General features: G+C 38.0%; 1 protein-coding gene across 1 annotated transcript; it reads right to left on the bottom strand.

The window, feature by feature from the left end:
- Positions 1-74: 74 nt before the first annotated feature.
- Positions 75-22609, bottom strand: Pdfr (Pigment-dispersing factor receptor). The gene is made up of 15 exons (XM_066745944.1): positions 22459-22609; positions 12155-12300; positions 10677-10784; positions 8733-8896; positions 8364-8467; positions 7161-7305; positions 6774-6876; positions 5521-5641; positions 5359-5428; positions 5174-5259; positions 4319-4499; positions 2127-2241; positions 1046-1148; positions 294-521; positions 75-214 (listed from the first exon to the last, which is right to left on the bottom strand). Exons 2-14 carry the CDS (start codon positions 12231-12233, stop codon positions 431-433), a joined length of 1470 nt encoding a protein of 489 aa, XP_066602041.1. The 5' UTR covers positions 12234-12300; positions 22459-22609; the 3' UTR covers positions 75-214; positions 294-430.
- Positions 22610-23340: the final 731 nt, after the last annotated feature.

Raw genomic sequence — 23340 nt, 5'->3', positions numbered from 1 at the left:
TTTGAGATGGAGAGAGAAAATAATGGTTGCTGAGGTTTTACAGATGGTAGGGCTATCGATTTTCGAAATCCTTCGTTTATAGTTCGACCATGGAAGCAAACGAGGATTCTGACGTTCGATCCTATTTCCGCAATGAGTTGGCAATATATCTTGGTCAATTTCAGCATTACAGCACGCGTGATCAGGTTCAGCCTTGAGGACCACTGGCAAGATCCTGAAAAAGCAACATGGCGATTAAGGAAACAGCATTATTGGACCTCGAAGAGGTCCCCACTCGTCGGAATATTTTTTACCTCTCAACTTTCCTTCAAGATGATGACAGCCTCGTCTTCAAGGTCGGCAAAGAGAGAGAGAGAGAGAGAGAGAGAGAGTGGGGGGGAGGGGGAGGGAGGGCGAGGGAGAAGAATCGCGAAAGAAAGAAAGAAAGCTTTCAGGTTTTCGTCTCGATGGGACTTTCGAAGCTGGTCTCCAGTGTACTGGAAAACATCCTATTGCGAAGCTGCTTACTCGAGTCTGTTCTCCTGAAAAAAAAGAAAAATTTCTCTTGTCAAGGTCATCAACACTGACACGTTCGACGAATAGATCGCGCTAAGCAATATATATATATATATACATATACATAACATTCTTCGTAAGTGCGTCAAGTTTTCATGTTAATCGAGCCTCTGTGCAGAAGAATATTGTTCTTGAATAACTGATGTAATTGTCTTGCAATATGTTAGGAGGAATTATGTCGATGGGAGGGTTGTAAGCTTGGGATATATGGAAATTTCAGGGAAAGTTTCGCGTGGTTGAGAGAAAATGATATTAATGGTTTACAATAATTCGTTATTATCGTCGAGAGGAAGCTTTTGTATATATCTATATATATAAGAAAAAATACAATGATGGTTCGATGAGATGGAAAAGATTATTGATAGCGGTGGGTGGTGTGTGTACATGTGAATTGGTCTGGGAGAAATCTTATCTCTTGTTATACCTAGCAGAGTCTGGAATTGCATGGTGATGTACGTGGTTCTGGCAAAGCTGGCAAAGTCCTACTCACTCGGCAGCGAAATCCACTTGCTGCTTCGCCTTTCCCTCTCGACAGCAGAGCTTCATCCAGCCGGACCTCCTCATTTCTTCCTCCTCTTCCACCATCTCGATCACTGTACCAACAACCAACCAATTACCCACTTGATTTAACATTTTTCCACTGCAAAATAATCACACGTATATATACATATATACAATGTTTATGCACTTGGGACATTTTCGATATATAAACTTTAAGTCCTGACAACTATTTTCAAGGAAAATATACATCCTACATCTCGGACAAACACTGTTATTGAGTAATTATTTTAGAAAAAATACTGTGCTCCTATATACCACTTGCAAATATAAGACGAAACGCGTGTACGTGTAGTAGAAAAAGAAAAATGAAGGAAATATTCCAATGCAGTAATATAGAATATAAATCGATATATACGATATTAAAATGCAATGTTTATCAAGAAGATGCCATTTTTTCTATAGGTATGCTCGACTAATTTATGCTCTGGTACAGAAAAAAAAAAAACAAAAAAATGAAGAAAGAAAGAAAGAAAAAGTTGTGTAAAAAAGGGCAGGAAGAAGGAAAGAGAGGGAGAGTTACTACTATAGGTTATTGTGGTCTCGCTAACGGTTGATTATATTAATGAACGATGAAATTAAGAGGAGTAGCAGCACGCACGATAAGAAACGTTCAAGAATCCAACCACTGTTTTTCCATTGGATCGATTTTACGTGTATGGAGTATCGCATTAAACGAAGCTGATTCAGCCGAGATTGGAAAAACAAAAGGGTCTCTGCTTCTCTCCATTAAGCAGAGAGGGATTTTGTCAACTCACTATGTGTATATATATATATTTACAGTTGATTGAAAAAAAGAGTATTTTAAGTGCGAGGGAAATGGAATGGAGAGTGACTGGTGCGCGCAGGATAAACAATGGATGGAAAATTTCGATCCTTGCGAGAACATTTATTTTTTCCTATGGTACTTTTGTCAGTCAATATTTCATTATTTTCTTCCATTACGAGAGAAGAAGAAGACTATCCCCCCCCCCCCCCCCCTCCCCCTCAAGGGAAGCAATTTATCCTCTTACCTGAAGTTATTCGCTGTGGCTGGCAGCCACTGTACGTCGACTGTCTCCTCGCTTGCTGATCCGTTCCTCGTAAAGAAAGATAGACAGAGATGGTTTTGTCGAGGGCCAGTCTGACCTGATAAATTTCAAAATAATAAAGAGCCATTATATTATATGTATAGAGATAAACAGCAAGCAGAATGTACTATGCATATTCCTCTTTCCCAATTCTTTATCGAAAATAATTATACACTGCTAATCCTAAATATCTACATCATATTACAATAGCTCTCCTGATTAAAATCATTTGCAAATTAACGAGAGCCCTTGCTGAAAGCCAACCGCCCTCCATCGTGTGGCAAAAGTCGATATCGCGTAAAATTGTGCGAGAGGAAAATGAGCGGAAAATTATTAATGAACGAAAAATATATTTCCTTCTTGTTTCTCTAATAGGCCGAACCACCTTTTTTTTTTTTTTTTATAAAATACCCCGAAAAAGCACCCAGTACACGTATACGGAAACAACCTATGTTATTATTAAAAATATATGTCAAAAATATCCACATGTCTAATTCTTTTCTGAAACTGCAAATAGAGTGAGGGGGTTGTCGCAAATAATGAAATATCTTTTTTAAAATTTCGACAAACTTCAAGGTCAGACGCGCGAAGGTCATTTCTGAAATATTAAACAAAATCATCATCCATTCTCTCATCGTAACTTTGCTCTCGCGAGAGCCTCTCAAAAAACATTATACATAATATACAATATGCACATTTGTCAATTCACCCAATTGTGTGTGTTGTGCGATAGGTACAACTGGAATTTGAAATTGAATATAGAAACGGGGCGACGGAAAGCAGGGGGGAGGGGGGTTTGGCCAAATAACTTCATAGTCGCTAATCTATTTATCATCATTTCAAAGAGATAATGTTCGCTGAAGGACTGGATGAAAAGATCGACTCACGCGGGATGGATGATTGTTGTTCTGGGGAAGTACCTTTGGACGAGCCGCGCAGGAAATGATAAGTATATAGAAAGAGAGAATGTATGGTAGATGCTATAGTGAAAATAATCTCAATGACCATAAAATGATCTTGGGGTGAGACCTCGGTGCACGTCTCAGGGTACGTCAAGTCAGTAACGCGTCCTCTTTCTCCATCCCGCGGTACTCGCGCGTCCCTTGTATTCCTCCGAGATAATCGACGTTACACACACACACACACACATTGCATATATGGATTAAAATGAATCGGCCCCCATGCATAAGATTCGCGCAGTTGCAAGTTCAATAATTGCAGGATGTATATATATATATATATATACTATTGATAATAATTGGTTGACACGCGCGCGTAACCGATCAAAGCGTTGTTCATCGTTTGACAGCTATTATATTTCGAGCAGGTATACATACACACACACACACACACACACACCATAATAACGCTTCGACATTCATGCTAATTAAGTTGTTTGTTACAGTGGTCGACAAAATTGTTTATCGCGTGACGAATCCCCGTGTAAACATGCACCCTGCACGAAGGATGGCGCCGCGGGGAGATGCGAGGGAGGATATCTCGTTAAAGAGTCACTAGCGCGCGCGCGACCCTACACAGCTTTAATAAACGGAAGAGCATCCTTTCCAAATGGGCACGCTCCTGCCGTCCGCACGAGCCAGCTTCTATGTGCTCCCAGCTCCACATTATAATATAACGCGAAGAAACTGAAAAACCTCACCTCCGCTGGCAGATTATCGCGCGCGCGCCAACTAATAGAGAGCCCATTTATTCCTATTGACATACTCCGCTCATTTATTTCCTTCATTAATTTCCTCACCATTTTTCTGCGCGACTTTTTTCTTTTTTCATCTCTCTCTCTCTCAACATCATGTTATTTTTCTATCAACGTTGAATTCAAATGTTTGCTGCTACATGAATTTCAAATGGTATAATGAATTCGTTTTGGCCGTTTGGAAAAAGTTGTGATTCCAACTTACTTCTGGATAAAAGGATTCTCGAAGAAAACCCTCATCTTTTTATTGTTGAAAATAGACTTGAAGTATACCAAGCTCTTACACACACGTATTGGCAAAGATAAATTCATTACTATATAGTAAAATTGATATGACCTAGCTTCTATGAAATTGTGGAAAATTGAAGGGAGCGCGAGTTTTGCGTATCATCGTCTCATTGTGCGGCACGCGTATTATTACCTCGCCATTGAAGAAGCAGTAAAGGGTGGCCACGAATAATCCCTGGAAGGAGGTGAGAAAGTGCGTGGAGTAAGACCAGAGGGCAAACTTTCTCACGTTGTCCAGAGGAGCTTCTATCATCGACAGAATATTTGTGATCCCCAGTAATGGTAACAAAACTACGGCTGCCCTCACGGCTTTTCTAAAAAATGTACATATACGCATATATAATTAAAATGTAAAAAAAAAATACAATCAGAGAGGAATATTTTCTTTACCAATATTTTTTAAGTAGTATATACTTTCTTGAGTCACACAAGCTTTAATTAAATTACTGCATGCCTATATATATGATACAATTCACACTATGAATTTTAGATGTACGAAGAATAAATTCTTTACTTTTTGATTTTCTTTGAAAAAGAAAGAAACATAAAAAAAGATGGACTATATTGAAAGATGTTTTATATGTCTCTGTGTATGTGTGACTGAACAAACAGCATTGTTTAAAGAACAGAGGAAACGTTGCTTTTCATTTGGTGCCAATTGTAATTACGTTGCTCTGGTGGTACTCTCTCTCTCTCTCTCTCTCTCTCTCTCTCTCTCTCTCTCTCTCTCTCTCTCTCTCTCTCTCTCTCTCTCTCTCTCTTTCTCTTTCTCTGTCAGTTAATTAATTGAAGAATCTGTGAAAGCTTCGCTCTAATTCCAATTCTACCAGACTCTGCTGACTTTACAAGATCTGTCCATTCCAATTGACACATGCACGAGTTTAAAAATTCAATTGTATGCGTATACACACATGTAAATGTGTATGCATGTACGATGGTTAACATGATTTATATGTATAAAAGTGTTGAAGAAGCGTGTTCGACTTACAGAACTTGCTCGATCTCGCTAGTGTGACTCTGACGCAACTTGACCACCAGCACTCGAATGATATTCAGCAGGAACAGGAAATTGAGCTACCCTCGCAATTAATACATCCATTTTAATTATTCCAACGAATCATTAATTCGATTAAAGTATATATATATATATATATATATAGGAGAATCAATTACCAAAATCACTGCGAATCTTGGCCCCTCGAGGATCCAAAAGTATAGGGATAGGTTGTAACCCCACCAGCATCTGAACCAATTAAACATTTTTACTCGATGCGATTGATTATGATATTTCTACCTAATTATATATATACGTAAATAACGAGATGATTGTTTTACTTTGATTTTGGATGGTAATACAACGCAGTGACGACAGCCCAAGTCATGGTCATAATTACGGGACAACCCCATCCAACGAATCTATAAATTCGGTAGTAGAGGTTCTCTTGAAAAACTGTCACTGCGTGAAACAGGATAAAGTGGACAGAGAATTATTGATATATTAGCCGATGAGCGCAGTTTCATTCATATAATAAATGACAATAAAATATTATATCGATGCAATATCTATATAGCTATAAGGGACAAATCTCATTCAACGAATCTATAAATATATGTTATTGAAGATTCTCTCAAGAATTAATTGTCACTGTGAAAAAAGATGGAAAAGAGTATATACATATATAAGGATGAAGAATTGATAAAAATTTATTTAATCTTACAAGTGTCCTATCCTTTTCAGCCGAGGATTCGTTTGATATAATTGCGACAACGAAACCTCGATATGGAGTCTTCAAGGTTTCTAATCTCTTTGGAAAATAAGCTACAAGCTATATAAGCTATGGAATAAAATACTTCATTGTCATTACATATAGTGGCATTCGGAGAGAATACTTTAAGGTAGATTGATGTATATCAATGAGAATTCATCACTGCAAGCATTCTAGCCGCATTTCGAGTCAAGCTGTTCGAGGTGGAAGCCGGAAGGAAAAGGAGCTAGACGATACCCCTTCCTCTCCCCTCCTTTCTCAATCTCATCGAGCGTCACCCACCCACTCTTATTGTTTCTATACGTTGCGTCTCTTTTCGACATTCAATTTAATGAAAACAACCGTCGATCGCGTCGGGAGGAATAACACGAACGCGGAAAAAACAGAGACGCGCGTTACATCGTCACTGATAAATCTCTCATTTTTCCCATTCAACTCTAATCTCTTATCTTCCAAATACTGCACTCAGTATATCCTTTATATATATATATATATATATACCAATCCTTATCATATCAACCACCAGGGAAACTAGAGAGGAATTCCTTGTCAACTTTTATCCTATATGTATATATGTCTATACAACTAGTGTCTCATTGATAAAACATCAAAGTGCGAACATAGTCACTGCGCGATCATTAGACTCAATTACTTCAACATTAATCCTTTACATGTTTCCTTTGAAATATATATGTGCGCGTATATAGGTACCTATACCTATTACCTGTCCCCTTATTTTCGCTGGCAATCATTATTCGCAATAAGCATATATTTATACTGCATAGTATATGGACGATATAGCGAAAAGAAACGGTGTTTTACCTGTTACCATATTATGCAAGAAGAGACCCTCTATAAACATCCACATGAACATGGCTGTCCTGGCGTATTCCAGCAGAACGTAGCTGGCCTCGCACAAAACGGGCTGCATGTATTGGTATACAAGAGAAATATTATTTCACTATTAAAAATATGTATATAATTACCTTCGAATCAATATATCATTCCTGCATGCGCTTAATTTTCCATACGACATGCATTTATATATAATATATTTTCCTGCAGCTTTGAGATTGAAAATCGATTGGAAATTGCTCGATTCTCGTTAATATTCTTCGTGAAATATTTTTATAATTCGACAATCTATTGTCATTGCAGGCTTATTATTTTTTCTAAAATATTGCAATGATAAAGGAATTAATAGCTTACGGTGTTGCCAATCCCCTGCTGGATTCCATGCGTTCTTCTCCTCAGCAACTCCAAATCGATGTACAAGATTAATCTGATGAGTACTTGAACTACCATAGCAACAAATAGATTCTTGTGTATCCTCGTCCTCGTGTTCCTCAACGACCTATACCATGCACAAATTCCTCATTACTTCATATATATAATCATTTGTCTTACATATGCATGTATATCAACCCGATGTAGTTAGGTATATATAAAAAGTCATATGTGCGCTTATTATCGCCTAAATAAATCTCATCCACTGAATCACGCTAGAGAATTTCATTATTGCAGATAATTAATCATAGTTTACTCATGATATATATATATATATATATATATACACACACATTATAATTATAAAAATGATGCAGTAGAATACATTTCTAAAGTCATTCTCATGTTCAACAAATACCTTCACTGGTAAATACCTTAATAAAGAAGTGGTTGAGATTTCTCAAGTTGGATATCTCATTGGAAATGGTAAACAGGTGCATGGGATGATTAATGAAGGGGAGATAAAATCAATTAGAAAGTGGGATGAAGATTTTGATGGATGTAAATTGCTTCTAATTGTCGGGAAGTTTAAGCAGCGTGGTATAGATTCTGATTGAATTTTAGACAATTCTCTGCCTAATTTCCTTACTTTTATACCTCTTCCATTTAGCACAGCTACATTCATATAATACATATGCATATATAACACATTGCACATTGCGCAGAAAAAAATTATACGTCGACGGAACAATAATTTTTCTCAATACATCGTGTACCTTATATCTGTTACATATAATATATGTACATATATATGTAGCCTGCATGAAACTGTCACGCCTGCTGACTCTTTCTTCCTATAACCCGAGACCTATATCGATCGAGTTTCCCACGTTCCGCGCGCGGCAGCCGATATATATATATATATATATTGCCTATACTTTTGACCGGAAATTTGTGATGCCTGCCATGTCCCAAATGTCGGATCCCAATGGGGAAGCTTCACCGTAGCATATCATTAAATTTCGAGAGCTTACGATCAAGGTCTTTCAACCCAATCGCAAGATATATATATATATATAGATATAGATAATAGAAAAAGGGGTTTGCTTTTTCTCCTCCTTCAGATATCGATTCGCTCTTTTTTCCCATACGCAAAAGAAATATCTCACATTTTATGCTTTTTACCTGAATCGACAAAAAATAGCCAGGGAAGCCACGAGAGCAGCCAATGAAATGCTGAGACCAACAAACTCCAGTGTTCGAGTCCTCTCAGCTATGTCCAGCTTCATCTGTTGGAACAAATTTCAAGAGAAAAAACAATATACTTTCTGTCTCAGATAAAATACATCCTTCCAATTTATTCCTCACTATTAATTGTTCTTATTATTATTTGCAAAGAGATTTTTTAGCGTTCAAAATCATATTACACACCAGATCCACTCGACCTTTCAGTGTATCCAACCCTCTATAATTTGTTCCTCAAGATTATTATTATTATATAAAGTAAGAAAGTTGAGAAATTTCGTTGGAATGTCAAGATGACGATACACGTACCTCTCCCTCGAGTTTGCTGGTGTAAACTTTTCCATGGAGTCGCAGCATTTCCGGGGTAAAGCAGCTGGTGTAATTGGTCCAGCCATTCGGCGATTCCTCGCTCTTCAACGAAACATTTTGACCCTCCCACCTGCCATTATAGCCACACCTCTTCTCCACGGATTCTGCAACAATTCCCCCCCAATATTTATACAATTTTAAATCAATCGCCATACCCCTCCTACCCCCCCCCCCCCCTCCCCCTGCATATCTATATATATATGTATATGTATAGCCTTCCTCCTGGTTATCAGGTTTCACGAGAATTTAGCGAATTTTACCACGGGTCATCCAAGCACGAAATAACGCGATACGCGCGAACCAAACGAAATGCTCTTATTAAAAGACAATTAAAAATCCATTCTCGACACATTGGATTTGCTTAAAAAGCTTGAAACATTCCAAATTACTGTTCCACGCAGCTACGGAGCTATAGTATCATATAATAATATAAGCTTTCAATATATAAAAATTCCACGTGCGAGTGCATGGAAAATTCCCTCCCGATAAAACTGCGTGCTTATCGTTGATCTGTATCCCTTCGATTCTCCTGCTCCCCCCCCCCCCTCATACTCTCCCTCTCTCTCTCTCTCTCTCTCTATATATATATATATATATATATATATATATACTATATACATATTTCTCCCTCGCAAAGGAAACTAATTACATCACGGCCCTGAGAAACTTTATCCAACCAACCAACCCAGTTTCGTAAATCTGAATATTTTCCTCGATTCTTTCTCTTATCAGTCGTGAGAGAGCTTATCATTAATGGAAAGTTGAGTCTCGCTCCAGTATCTATATATGCACAATAGGAATAAATAATGGCTCGTCTCGCGTGCGCGCGCGCCCGAAGGACCTTCAAAGTTTTCTATACAACAATGGCTACCTATATATATATATATATATATATATATATGCGAAAGCAATTACCAGTGTGATAATCCGATAAAGCTCTTTTGCCGGCGACTCTCGACTATTGTTTCTTCCTGTGATTACAAACTTTGGCTTTGAATTATAATCTCCCCATCGCCTATCCCCGCACCTATACCTTTTCTTCTATTGCTATATAATTCCGTAAGATTACAACTTTCCTCTCGGGCTATCTCACCTCTCGACTAATTTCAACTCGTATATAGGAATAGTTTCGTTTTGAAATATTAAATTCCCCGTGAAATTTTAGGAATCGAGGGGCGATGGTTTCATCGCTATATATGCATCTGTACATTCTGGCTAAAATGTGTGTCAAGGGTGCAGGAGGACATGATACAGTTGCATGGGTGTGGTAAATACTTCGCAAATAGATATGTGTGTACCATCCGATATTTTATGTGTATTATACTATAGACTTTTCTGCGTGTGTGTGTTTTTTCGACAATCGTAATTTTGAAAAATTTAATGTTTAATAAAGTTATTAGTATAGATACACAGGAGCGTAAAAGTGTATCAAAGGTGGAGCAAAAAAATTTAACAATTGATCGAAGGGTTTTTCATAGGGAAGAGCTAAGGCTAATGGAAATGAAAAGAAAAAAGAGAAGGGAGAGAAATGTGTTTTGGGTCAATTTTAACTGTATCGGACACATTCGCTGTGTTCCCATGCAAGCGTATATAGAAAAAAGGAAAGGGGACGCGCGCGAGACGGTATATCTGAAATTGTCATAGATAATCCAATGGTCTATATTGTATAGCGACGACCTATACATATGCAGGGAAACTTGGATCCTCGTATATTCGAGCGAACGACGACAGAAATTTCACTCCGCGTGTCAAACTTCGCGGAGGCAAACATATACGAGAATATCCTTGGGAATCTTATATATATTCCTATTATATATTTCTATCCTACTTTCCTCCGCGTGTACTTTTAATAATAATAACAGAGAATAAGGGAGAAAATCTTACTAGTTATATCAAAGCCATTTTCGAAAGGGCATTTTTGACTGGCTGTAGTCGATGCTTTTGTCGGTGGCCAGCAGAGAACCGAGTCCCACGCCCAATTACACCAGATTTCTGTAAAATAATTTCTTTTGTTTATGTAGATACATATATTGTAGCCGGTGGAATCGATCCAGCTTAAAATAATCTAAGCCGTTTTTTCGGGAACACTAACTTTATTCGAACAACGGAACTTAACTCAAAGCAGGGGCCGCCCGCGATGCTCTGGTACACTTATTATACGCTACACCGATTGTCTTATCAGTAAAGAGGGAAGGGAGGACTTGAGGGAGGTTGGCAGGGCTAAATTCAGGGATCGGCAGGGGCTGCGACAGGGTGGGCACTAAACGGGAAGGTGGACAGCAGGGAAAAAGGACTCAACCGCCCCGGCGACGTCTCTCGGCTTCCTCCCGCGTCGACACTCTTCCAAAACTCCGCACGAAACCAATGCAAAGATTGGGGCCAGGAATGAGAACTCGGTACTCCTCAATAATCCCGCGACGACCCAATCAACCTCACAATCCTCGGCGCGCGGTCTGCCAATCACGCAGCGCAATCGTTTTCCAAACGACTCGTTCGATAGCAGGAAAAGATCTGGTTCTGCTTTACAGATAGTCCTTCTTCCTTCCGTTTCGTTCCTTTAATTCGGCAGGGGCATAATTGGGTCAGCCGCATGATCGGGATCCAGAGACCAATCCTCGATTACGTATGGATCCACGATCCATATATATAGCTTTCGCCGTTCCTGTCAATCATCTGTATGCTTTGTCATGTAGCCGATTAGCTAGCCGTCTGCGTGAATATCCTGCGTTGTCGTATTCTGTAGCGGACGACGCTGGAGCTTCGTGGTGATGTAGCGGGGCGGGTGCGGTAAGGGGACGGGACTAGTGGCTCGGTACTCACGCGCGGTAAGGGGAAGCTAAGGGAACCGCGGTCCGCGGCTAGGAGCGCCAGGGTAAACAGGCTAGGACATAGAAACGAGTGCGAGAAGGAAGGACTTATCAATAGGCAATAGGAGAGCAATAAGGATGGGGAAATAACAGCTTTCAAGCTCATGTCGGAGCAGAGGATACATCTTAATATTATTACTCTTAAGCTGAAATAAAATATTCTTCATTCGCGAATAAGCCTATTTACAACTAATCCTACAAACATTCGCCCGATTCCCAGTCATACCATCTCCTAAAAAAATACACTCTCCTTCCGTGGGCGACACTTACAACATTCCTTCTGCAGAAAACTACATTATAGCCCCACCGAAGGTTCGTCATACTACACTCATGCACTCACAGGTATATTGGGAGGCGCGGGAGGCACTAAGGGGGAGAGAGGAGAGTTAAAAAATATGTACACTTCTGTAACGTGATTTCATCACGTTACAATATATTTATATATATAATCCCTCCACCGAGACAGAAAGAAAAACAGTGATAAAATGAAATTACCTTCATGTGGGGCCACAAAGTTCTTGTATTGAACTTTACAAAGTTCCAGAGTGTCGTTGCCTGTACCATTTGTGTCCATCCTTTCCCCACACCCTCTCTCTCTCTCTCTCTAACGCACCTTTCCCAGAGTCCCTCTACATTTTTGCCTGGAAAAAAATCTCGTTTTTAAATAACAAAAGAAAACCCTCTCCCACCACCTCTCATATTATCTTACACAAATATATTCCTTTTCTTCCATGTGCAGAATATTATATAAATATGCAATTAAATGACAACGTACTCTTTCTCCAATGTGACTCTTATGAAGAAATCTTATCATTGCATTTTATGGTGAAAAAAAAATGCGTTGATATATATATATATTAACAAGTAAATTTTAGCTTAAATTCTTATTGGAAGAAGCGAGAAAGTTCGAAGAGTTGCGGTTCTCGCAGTGCGATAGCGTGTTCCATGAGCTGGGGATTCCCACAGGATCAGCTCCCCTCCCTCCCCCTGCACACTTTCCCACCAGTATGAAGTTACCACCCCAAAATTTTAAAAATGGAAAAAAACCAAACAGTTCTGGTAGCACCTGGACAAATTCTACAGTTACTTGCCATTTTTTAAAAAAAGTTCTACAAATTGAACTCGAAAAACTAGAAAACGATGATGTGCGGTGCCAAGTTCACATTCTCTAATATTCAAACGCTAATATCATTTAAACTAAAAGTCCTACCGATAAAAACTATTAGACATATTTATAGAACTCTTTGGGGTGCCATCAGAACTCTAGTTAAAAATAGAAAATTAGAAAAATTGATTTTTTGTACATTTAAAAAAATAATTAAAAATTAAATAAAACAAATTTCTGTTTAATTTTCCATTTTTAACTAGAGTTCTGATGGCACCCCAAAGAGTTCTATAAATATGTCTAATAGGTTTTATCTATAGGACGTACTTTTAGTTTAAAGGATATTGGCGTTTGCATATTAGAGAATCTGAACTTGGCACCGCACATCATCTTTTTCGAGTTCAATCTGTAGAAGTTTTCGAAAAATAGCAAGTAACTGTAGAACTTGTCCAGGTGCTACCAGAACTGTTTGGTTTTTTTCCATTTTTAAAATTTGGGGTGCTAACTTCGCACTGGTCACTTTCCCACCTCTCTCAATCTTTTCCCCTATACGTTTCGCCCAACTTTTCTTCGCTCGTGCACGCTCGGTCCACCTGTTATTATATGTGTGTATATATGTTTATTACTATCATTAATGTGTTTTCATATTTCTCCCCAATCCATTTTCCACATTCTGCACTCACACACAGACATATACATATATGTATATGTACATGGTATACCTGCTCCGCTTCTAAATCGTGCCATGTGCCACGTAACTCGATATTCCTATTTAACCTTTGCAAAGAGTAATTAACGGAATTCTGTGAATCGCTTATCGTGTTATCGCGTAAATCACACGGTTATTGCGCGACTTGCGACTCGGAGAATTCTCTCGACGACCCATTATGATTTTCCCATTCATATATATATATATATGCTGAGAGAAAACAATCTTTGCAAATATTATTGTAGTATTAGAGATATTTTCTATAGCGTTGCTATAGAAAATTTCTCATTCTCATACCGAATTTCTGCGTACAATTCTTGAAACTCTGATGCAATAATGATATTCTGCTGCTTCTATTAGATTTGAATTATAGCTGCCAGAAAAAAATATTTCTTTTCTCTTATATAGTACCTGTGTGTGAAAATTAAGCTGCCCAACTTTTTAAATTACTCCGAATAACTTTCTTCCATTTTACTATTCATTTTTTCCCTTGGAAACATTGCAATTTATTAAAAAACTTTTAATGTATTTATTCGTCCAAGAGAACACATGGCTAAAATTGCTAAAAGAGCTTGCATTTTTATCAGCTATTTTCTCGGGCATAAAACGTAAAGTGCAAAATTGGTGTTTACGTTTGTCGAAGAAACAAAGATTTGTGGAAGGGGGGGGGGGGGGGAGAGAGAGAGAGAGAGAGAGAAAAACTCGCTGGAGGAAGAAATTATTTTCACCTTTTCGAGAGAATTGCGGCCAGCTGTTATAGCCAAAACACATTCATCCTTTGAATCGATTGCCTTTGTGTGTGTACTCTAAAACTTTAATTATCTTTATAGCTTCTTGGAATAACAGGAAAGATAAAGAGGATCAAAGGAATTATTATTTGGGTTTACCTTCAATATTCTTATACTGGTAAAATTTTCACTAACATTGCACACAAGTACGACCTAATTTTTTCTACGTTTTCCACAAGTGAAACTTCTTCTTCTTCTTTCCAAATAATCCCAGCCCGCATCAGAGATAAGCAATTTTTAGCGGCCTCTGCAGAAATTATAAAAATATAATCCACGTTCAGCCGGTGGAAATACGATGGAAAATAATGCAACAACCTGGGATAATTTAGAAGGGAAAGAAAGGTGGGGTCTTTGACAAGAAATATTCGCCAGAGCCAATTTAGAATAAGCACGAGTATTTGTACGCTTCAGGGCGATTCGTTCCGAAACACATGTCACGCGTCGAGGACATTTTTCTAAATGAGAGACGGAGAAGAAAAAAACTATTTAAAGACTCTCGTCCTTTTATCTGCCTCGAAGAAAGTATACTGCCTTTATTTTCGGTCAAACTTTTTCCAAAATATCCAACATACATGTAATAATTTTTTCAGGCTTCTTAGGAGATTAGAATAATTGATCAAAAAGGATAAGGAGGAGAGAGGAAAAGTGGAGAAAACTGGATATATTTACTTTTAATTTACGTCTCTTCTTTAACAATAGCAATTTTTACATGGAAAAAAAAGTAAGAAAAATATTTTGCCTGATGTATGGTACCTTATATAAAGTAATTTTATTTTTGAACAGATTTGTCCTAGAATTTTTGCAATTGAAATTAAAAATGCAGGCTCATTCTATATATATATATAGCTGGTGATGGTGAAAGAGGCAATTATTTCATGCATTTGAAAGGGGAAGGGAGTGCAAAAGCTGCAATAATTACTATATACCTTCGGCTTTCCAACGTGTGTACGCCGAAAACCAATTTTCTAGGCTCCTTCGACCATTTTTCACCGTTTTCCTACTACTTTTTTTCAATTTAATTCATGCACAGCGGATGAATTTTTTCAGCAGCATCGAAAACCTTCGCGAAGCAAGCGTAACTGATATCTCCCCCCCCCCCCTCCCCCCCCACCCCTCCTATAACTCTCTCTTTTTCTCTTTTGCACTCTCCTTTACTATAACTTTTATATAAAAGAGAGGGAGAGAGAAAAAATGGAATTTATATAAGAAAGAAAATGCTAGACCGCATTACATAAATAATTTCATAAGAGAGAGAGAGAGAGAGAGAGAGAGAGCATCCACACAATCCCTTTGAAAACTTGGCCCTTTCCCTTTCAACTTTCTTTTGTGTATACTCTTTCTTATTTATTTCTGCCTCGTTTTTTATTTAAAAGAAAGAGAAATAATTTAATTAATTCGCATGAGCATAGAGTTAAAATCTTTTAAACAGCAGCACAAAGATACTGTAAATTCTCCCTTAATAATTCAAACTAGTTGATATACACATGCATATATACATATAGAGCTATGCAGTGACACAAGTGGCATAAGCGCAGCAACTGTTTCGACAAAAAAAAGAAAAATAAAATGACGAAATGCGTAAAACGCCAAGCCATAGAGAAGAAACAAATCCATTCTCGTGCATGTATATATATGAAAATTGCATTCTTCCCAATAAACCACTCTTCCAGATTTCTCTCTTATCTCTCAGCTGAGATTCCTACCTGAAGGAAAACCCAACGCGCGCTTCAGAATATCAAGAATATTTATCAGACAAACGTCGACATATTCAACGATGGATTTATTCCACATACATGGAATATAATAAAAGGGAGAATTCAGCAATATATATATATATCGAATAGACCAATGAGAAAAGTAAAAACTCTCAGTGGAATAATTTCAATTGGAAGATTGAAAAATTGACGGGCTTTCTGTAGGATCCAGTGTGTGTGGAGAAGAAACGCGTGTATCTATATACAGGGTGTGTATCGCAGCAACGATGTTTTTTATCTCAACCTGCACATATTTTTGAAGAAAAACCAAGTGGGAAAGTCCTATACTATATATAATAACATGCGTAGAAACATCATTGCTGAGATAAATGAATTTGAAAGCGATAAATCAGGGCTTTGATTCAATGGATAAATTACTTTACTCCTTCACTTTCGTTGACAGTTCCCTTTGGAAAAGACAAAAGAGAAGCTCGTACTTGTCCACCGTTCCTTCTTGTCGTACATGCACGCAACTACGCCTATATATTATTAAATAATTGCAAGTGCCATCGTCGTCGTCATCGTCGTCATATCCTGCATGCTGCAGATGAATCATGGTTGGATTTTCGCCGAGAATGAGTGAGTCCCACGGGTAAAACTGTGCATTTTTTTTTATTAATCCGTGAATGACCGAGAGAAGCTACCGTTAGATTCCAATCGGTCATTCTTCGGTTAAAACCATTTCTTCATTTACTCTTGTGTTTTCAGGTTTAGATTTCCGATATAGGTAGGCATTTCAGCTTCGCGTACTAGGTAGGCATTATAGCTTTCGGTCTTAGGCAGGCTTTCTTTTTCAGGTTCCTTTTTCCCACATTTTCTTTTCCTTCCCGCGGGGCCCGCGGGGGTAAGAGCAAACATATATGCTCAGGAACAATGTTACGCGCAACGAGCTTTCTTCGTTTTTGCATTTCTCTTTTTAAATATGCAAATTTTATTTTTGTGTATTAAAGATAAATTAAAATTATAATAAACCAAAAACGATGAAACATAGCCTCTGTTGTGTGTTCAAGACCATTGCAATAGCCTTCGCGAGGTGCCCCTGCTTATTTTGCAAAAAGCAATGGATCTATAGAGGAGAGAAGGTACCTCGAAAAATTTACCTTCCAAGAAAAATATCAATATCTTTATAACTCTTTCACAGGAATTTTCAATTTAAGAATAGTTTGATCCTAAAGCATTTCAATATCCTGATAATTAATAATCGGCGTAGTCGCGTGCATATGTGTGTGTGTGTGTGTGTGCGTGCGCATATACGGCAGTACGGAACGGTGGAGAAGTTGGAGCTTTTTTGTTTTTCGAAAGAGAACTGTCAACAAAAGTGAGAGAGTAAGGTAATTTTTCCGTTGAATCAAAGCCCTGATTTATCGCTTTCATATTCATTTATCTCAGCAATGATGCTTCTACGCATGTTATTATAGTATAGGACTCTTCCACTAGGTTTTACCTTAAGAATATGAGTTTAAAATTATAAATATCAATGCTATTACACACTCTGTATAAGATTATATGCCCATGTTCCCCAAAGTCTCAATTACATCATGCAAGCCATCCCCTCGATCGTGTCTAACATAACTCCATTTATATTGAAAAAATGCTTGATCCTCTTTTCTCAAGGACACACACACACACACTGCTCTCAATATTCTATTCACTCAAGATCTCTGAAAAGAGTTTGAGTCTACATATATATGCAGAGGTGATTTAAAAATAGGATAATACAATACCGTTATGTTTTCGAGTATCGATTCTTCGCTGGGTGGAATCTTTGATTGCTTCAACGTTCCAACTTATGGAGAGGACAAAGGAGAAGAATCATTTCCCTTTCTCTCTCTCTCTCTCTCTCTCTCTCTGAGTTTCCCTAGCCAACCCCTTTATTTCTATAACAATAAGATGCAAGCAAAGAGGAGGAAAATCTCCAACAGGTTTATTCCATTCTACTCTTTGATAAACGAGAATAAATCTTACGTGTCTCTCTTCATAACCCGATGCTCGATTTGTATCATACAGAAAGGTGCATGCAACGACGAGGGTGGAGAGGGAGGGGTTGGGTGGAGTGGGGTGAAAAAGTTAATTTATAACGAAGAAAAAAAAGAGAAGATAAAATAAAAGGAATTTGATGGATTAAAGAAAATATTTTCTTCCTTTCGTGTATATTCTACATACACCTATATATGTAGCTCGATTTACAATGTGCTGCATAACGAAGAGGGCAACTGGGGATGAGTGTTTGCTCTCTGTGAGGCATGCAGGTTGCAGGATCTTTCGTGCCTTTCACCAGCAGCAGTAACCCTCCGGCCAATTGGACACAATTTCAAGCTCCTTTTTTAACAAATACGCCAAGAGACGGAATAAAAGCCAGCGTTTGTTAAAATAACACGTATAAAATACACTTTTTTTTCCTCAACAGTCCATGCACACACAGAAAACTGTCAATAGAAATAAAAATGAGAAACGTTGAATGGATTCGCTATTCCATTTGACTGCTTCGAGTTCAAATTCTTGTAATCGAATGAATAATAGAGGCATGAACGAATTATGCCGTGAAATTGACTATCGATCGATGAAAAAGGTATTACTCCATTAGCTATATTTCCAAAGGGATTGATTTTATATAATCGATATATTCTCCAGACCTCATCCATGACCACCGACAACTGTGAAACAGCATTAAATTTCACCACCGGATGGAAATTTCCCCTTGCCCACACCCCCATCGCTATTTATATCATTTCTTTAATTTATATATGTGCATGCAAAAAATCTTTTGCTCTTGATTGCGTATATAGTCTTCCCATAAGACGATTGATTTTTATGTGTACGCGCGATCACTGCCAAGTGAAACAACATTAAATTTCACCGCCGGATCGCGAGAAATAACTTTATCCCTCCCCCCATTATTTCTCTCTTTGATATATACATATACATATATGCATATTTTGCGATGAGAAGGGTCAGGAATATCAATTGTGTTGAAGAAAAAGTATCGCACGCTCGATCAATCATTTCCATAAAAGCATAATGATTTTAACTCGCACAGGATGACTTTGACAAGTGAAAGAACATGAAACTTGCAACGAGATTATATATACCATAGATATATTACGCTACTCGCATGTGCAGGTACACGCACTATATATTAGTCTCCTAATTTATATATTCATGCTATTATATACATATATATATATATATATATATAGAGAGAGAGAGAAGGTGAAGAAATATGTGTGCATAACAGGTGTGTACGGTATATATAGGAATAATATTATATTCCCTGATGTGCATGGATGCGCAGGTTTCTCTGCAGCTGCGGAATATGGCCCCGTTGTACGGGGTGCATGCACGTGAGATTGGTAAGTTTGATTTGTATGTGGAATAATCAGAAAATTGGCCGAGGTGTGCGCGCGGATAAAATCCCAATAATGCAAACTAGCCTAGCAAACTCTTTTCGCCTCGATTATTTCTATGCAAATTTTATCCCATCGACGTCGCGCCACACGCACTGGCCCTCCCCTCCCCCCCCCCCCATACATCACTTTATCCCAAGCATTTAATCGGCACCAACGATTAATAAAGCGATATTCTTTCGCGCGACGCTCTGAATATACCAAAAATAAAAAACAAACGCATCTCCAACACTTCTTATGACATCTCCGGGCCCATCGACTTTGCGGCCATTCTCTCGTACCTATATACACATATATATATATATATATATATATATATATATATGGCAATTGTGCATTTTCTTTCTTGTCAGAAAAATGCTTTAAGCAGCGAAAATGTGAAATTAGGATCATCTATTTTTTCTTGCTCCAGCCAATTATTCTGTCATCGGGATAATATCGATCGTTCGATATATTTCTTATTCAATCTATTCAGCTCTCTACCTCCCCCTCCCCCCAATCTCATTTTTCCTCTCCTTTCCGCCGATATAATAATAATAGCGACGTCGTGTCTCTCTCTCTCTCTCTCTCTCTTCCACGTACACTATTTATATTTTCACCGAAGCGTAAACCCGAAGAAGCGTCATTTTTCAAGCTCGAGACTGGGGTGTATGTGTATACGTCGAATAAGTAGAATTTCCATGAAGAATCTCTGGGAGGGATCTCGCAAACGCGCGCGTATAGCCAAGGAAAATTATTGTTGATTATATACAGTTTGACAAAGGAGAGAGTTGTTCCACAGTCCCTCCTCCTCCTCCTCCTCCTCCAAACTAACCCACTGGCAATTAAACTGACCAGTATCGAAGCGTCCCCGAAGCAATTAGTTGTCAAACTAAAATTAACTTCGACTCACAGCTGACACGTGCTCTACGTCAGCTAAGAATTTCTCATGGAGATTTCCCTCCCGATTAATCGCGCGAGTGATATTATAAAAACTGTCATAATTTTCTCCTTTCTTACTGAAATATTACGAAAATCATCTATTGCTGATAGATTTGTTCTTTTCGCATTCTCTCGTACATAACGAAGTAATGAAGAATTTTTGTGAAAACTGGTATAGAAATTACAACGAAAGAGAAAAAGACTTTGATGTTGCAACACATTATATACCTTCACGTTTCTAATTTTTCAACACACACACACACACACACAATTTAGTGGTAATGACTATGTATATATTAGAAATTGTTTTTCTTTTTTTACAATTTTACAAAAAAGCCGATATTATTCTCTAAATAAAATCCAATAATATATATAGCCTGAATAAATTTATTCCACGCAGACTATGGAGGGTAAATTTCTACTTGATCGACGTTTCCTCCTTGGCCATTAATAAACGCATGGCTGGACACTTTCCCATAAATTACGTAAGTTAATTTTTATTCAGAGTCAACAAGACCATTTGAAACAAATGCCATCTCCCGAGAGCGTTTCATTATCTCTATATACCCAACGTGTCACGTCACCTGCAGAAACCCACCCCTATATCTATTCAAAAACATCCTTCTCCCATTTTGTAAATTAATACTGAAATTTATGCTGTAAACCTGGGAGAATTGAAAGAAAAACACACACACACACACGCACAAATGAATGGATTATCGTGTCAATATGTTTATTGTACGAATAGAGATGCATTGACGTGATCGAAGGGACGTTACGCGGTATATCCGAGGTTCGTACAGATTTCACGCATTTCTAACAAATGAATCTCTCCAATGGAATCTGCTATATATATACAAAACGTGTATTTACGAGAGAGAATTATCAAGCATTAATCTAGTTAATTTTCTTTATTTCGATTCTTCCTGCTTCCCCCATTTTTTTATATTCGCATAAAAAACTACTGTTGAATGTTTTTCAGAAAATACCTCGCTGGAAGGAAAGTTAATTGGGCTAAGTGGCAGCAGCTATCACCTGTTGCAATAAACGAGCGCGTTTTATGCATTCATTCTCCTAAACTGGCAATTTACTGATTTTAAAGCTTGTCCCGTAGTTAAGCAACCTACTTTTTTCTTTTCTTCTATAGTTTTTAATATTTTTTTCAGCGAAAAAGCAGAGACGGGATTCCGAGAGTTTTGTTGAGAAAAAAGAATGCTCTTTCCTTTGCCACCTGTTACAAATCCCCCCACGCATGCACGTATCTCTATTCTTCTTCCCTTTTCTCAACCGCTTTCTCCTCCTGTATATTCCCGTTTCGTATTAAACATTATTCCCCTCCGAAATCACGTAGCTTATCGCAAAACTATGGTGAGCACCGAGATGATAAAAATACGAATAAAAAATTTTGAGGATAGTTTAAAAATGTATTAAAAATTAATTAAACCAATTCCCTCGCTTTTCCACACTTATCTCGTCCAATTGGACCAACTATAAGCTTACAGTCGACAATAACTTGAAATCTCTTTCATGTGTCTTCTCTATACTAATCGTCGCAAAGAATTCATTATAAACAATAAAAAGTTGAAGACTGTAAAATTCCTCCCGTAAACTCCAATTCCCATCAGATTGACTTTTCTGTGGTATATCTTTCACATGTAGCCAACAGATTTTTCAAGATTACATATTTAAAAATTCAGTTTACTCGTTTTCTATGTGGGGAAACCAGGTCAAACGTTTTCTTTTTTTCTTTCTTTATTTATATTGGAAACTTTTGAAGAATAATAATGCTTGGATGAAAGTTTTAATTAATAGTCGAGGATGAGCGGAGTGCGATAGGAATACAATGGTATATTAATATATAGGGTTGTTCGGATAAAACGAGTCAGACACCATGGACACAAAATGCTGTTTAAATTTGTAACTAGAAGAGACATTAATTTTTGCTACAAAAAACCTTTTGGAACGCAAATCAAACGACGCTACAAGCATGTGTTGTAGCAAAAGTTTGTATCTCTTCCAGTTACAAAGTCGAACAGCATTTTATGTCCACATGGTGTCTGATTCGTTTTATCTGAACAACCCTGCATATATATATATATATTATATATATAGACTCACTGTATATTTTTGGACAATGAAGAAAACTGTAGAGGTTTAGAGGGCGGTGAGAGTTTTTGCAAAAATTCCCCCTTTGTAATGAAATTGTGGAGGAGAGGGTGGGAGGGAGGGAGGGAGGGAGGGGAGAAAGAGAGAGAGAAACACTGGAGGAAAAGAACGAAGAGCGTGAACGATATATTATATTGCGTACGCGTCGGATAACTCGCGTCGACTGAATTTCGCTGCACGTTTCCTATGGTACATGTACCACTTGGCTCGGCCGTCTTCGGGTTTTCAGGCCGAAGGGGTTGAAGATGAGAGTCGGCGCCGATTGGTCCACGCGGTTCGTCAATCGTCCCGCTTTAAAGCCCTCCCCACGCCCTCTTCTTGACCGCCCTCCTCTTCAACGATTGTTTCTTGTAATCCGTCGCCGCGTATCCTCTTCAACCCTCGAGTACACCACTTGACTCGTTACCTCATGGAGTATTATTATTACCTATTCGAACCAGTGTGACGATTGCATTTCTCCTATATATTAAATTTTCCATAATTTTATTTCTCAGCTGAAATAATAATTGGTCTAAATTTTCTCATTTTCTTCAGCAAAATACTTAAAAGAGTCCTTGATTTTATAACTTTAATGATGAATAATGCTAATACAGGGTGAAGTGGAACGTTAACACCGCACTTCCTTGAAAGGGGTCATTCCTGAGACCTTTTTAAGCTAAATCCCGTTGTTCGTTTTTAAATTTAGCCCATGGTTAAAAGGAGAGGTAAAAGATAACATTTTTTGCCCGCCATTATGTATCGCCTTTATGAATGCACAGCAGCATTCACACGTATATACCATAAGTGTGACAAGTGGGAGGGAACAGAGAGAAGTTGCTCTGCTGACTTTTCACT

This window comes from Prorops nasuta, unplaced genomic scaffold (assembly GCF_024137725.1).
Source record: "Prorops nasuta isolate Cenicafe-Biocafe unplaced genomic scaffold, Cenicafe_Pnas_1.2 PNAS00110, whole genome shotgun sequence".
NCBI lineage: Eukaryota > Metazoa > Arthropoda > Insecta > Hymenoptera > Bethylidae > Prorops > Prorops nasuta.
The sequence above is the reverse complement of the archived record's forward strand: the minus strand, read 5'-3'. Positions and strand labels throughout refer to the sequence as shown.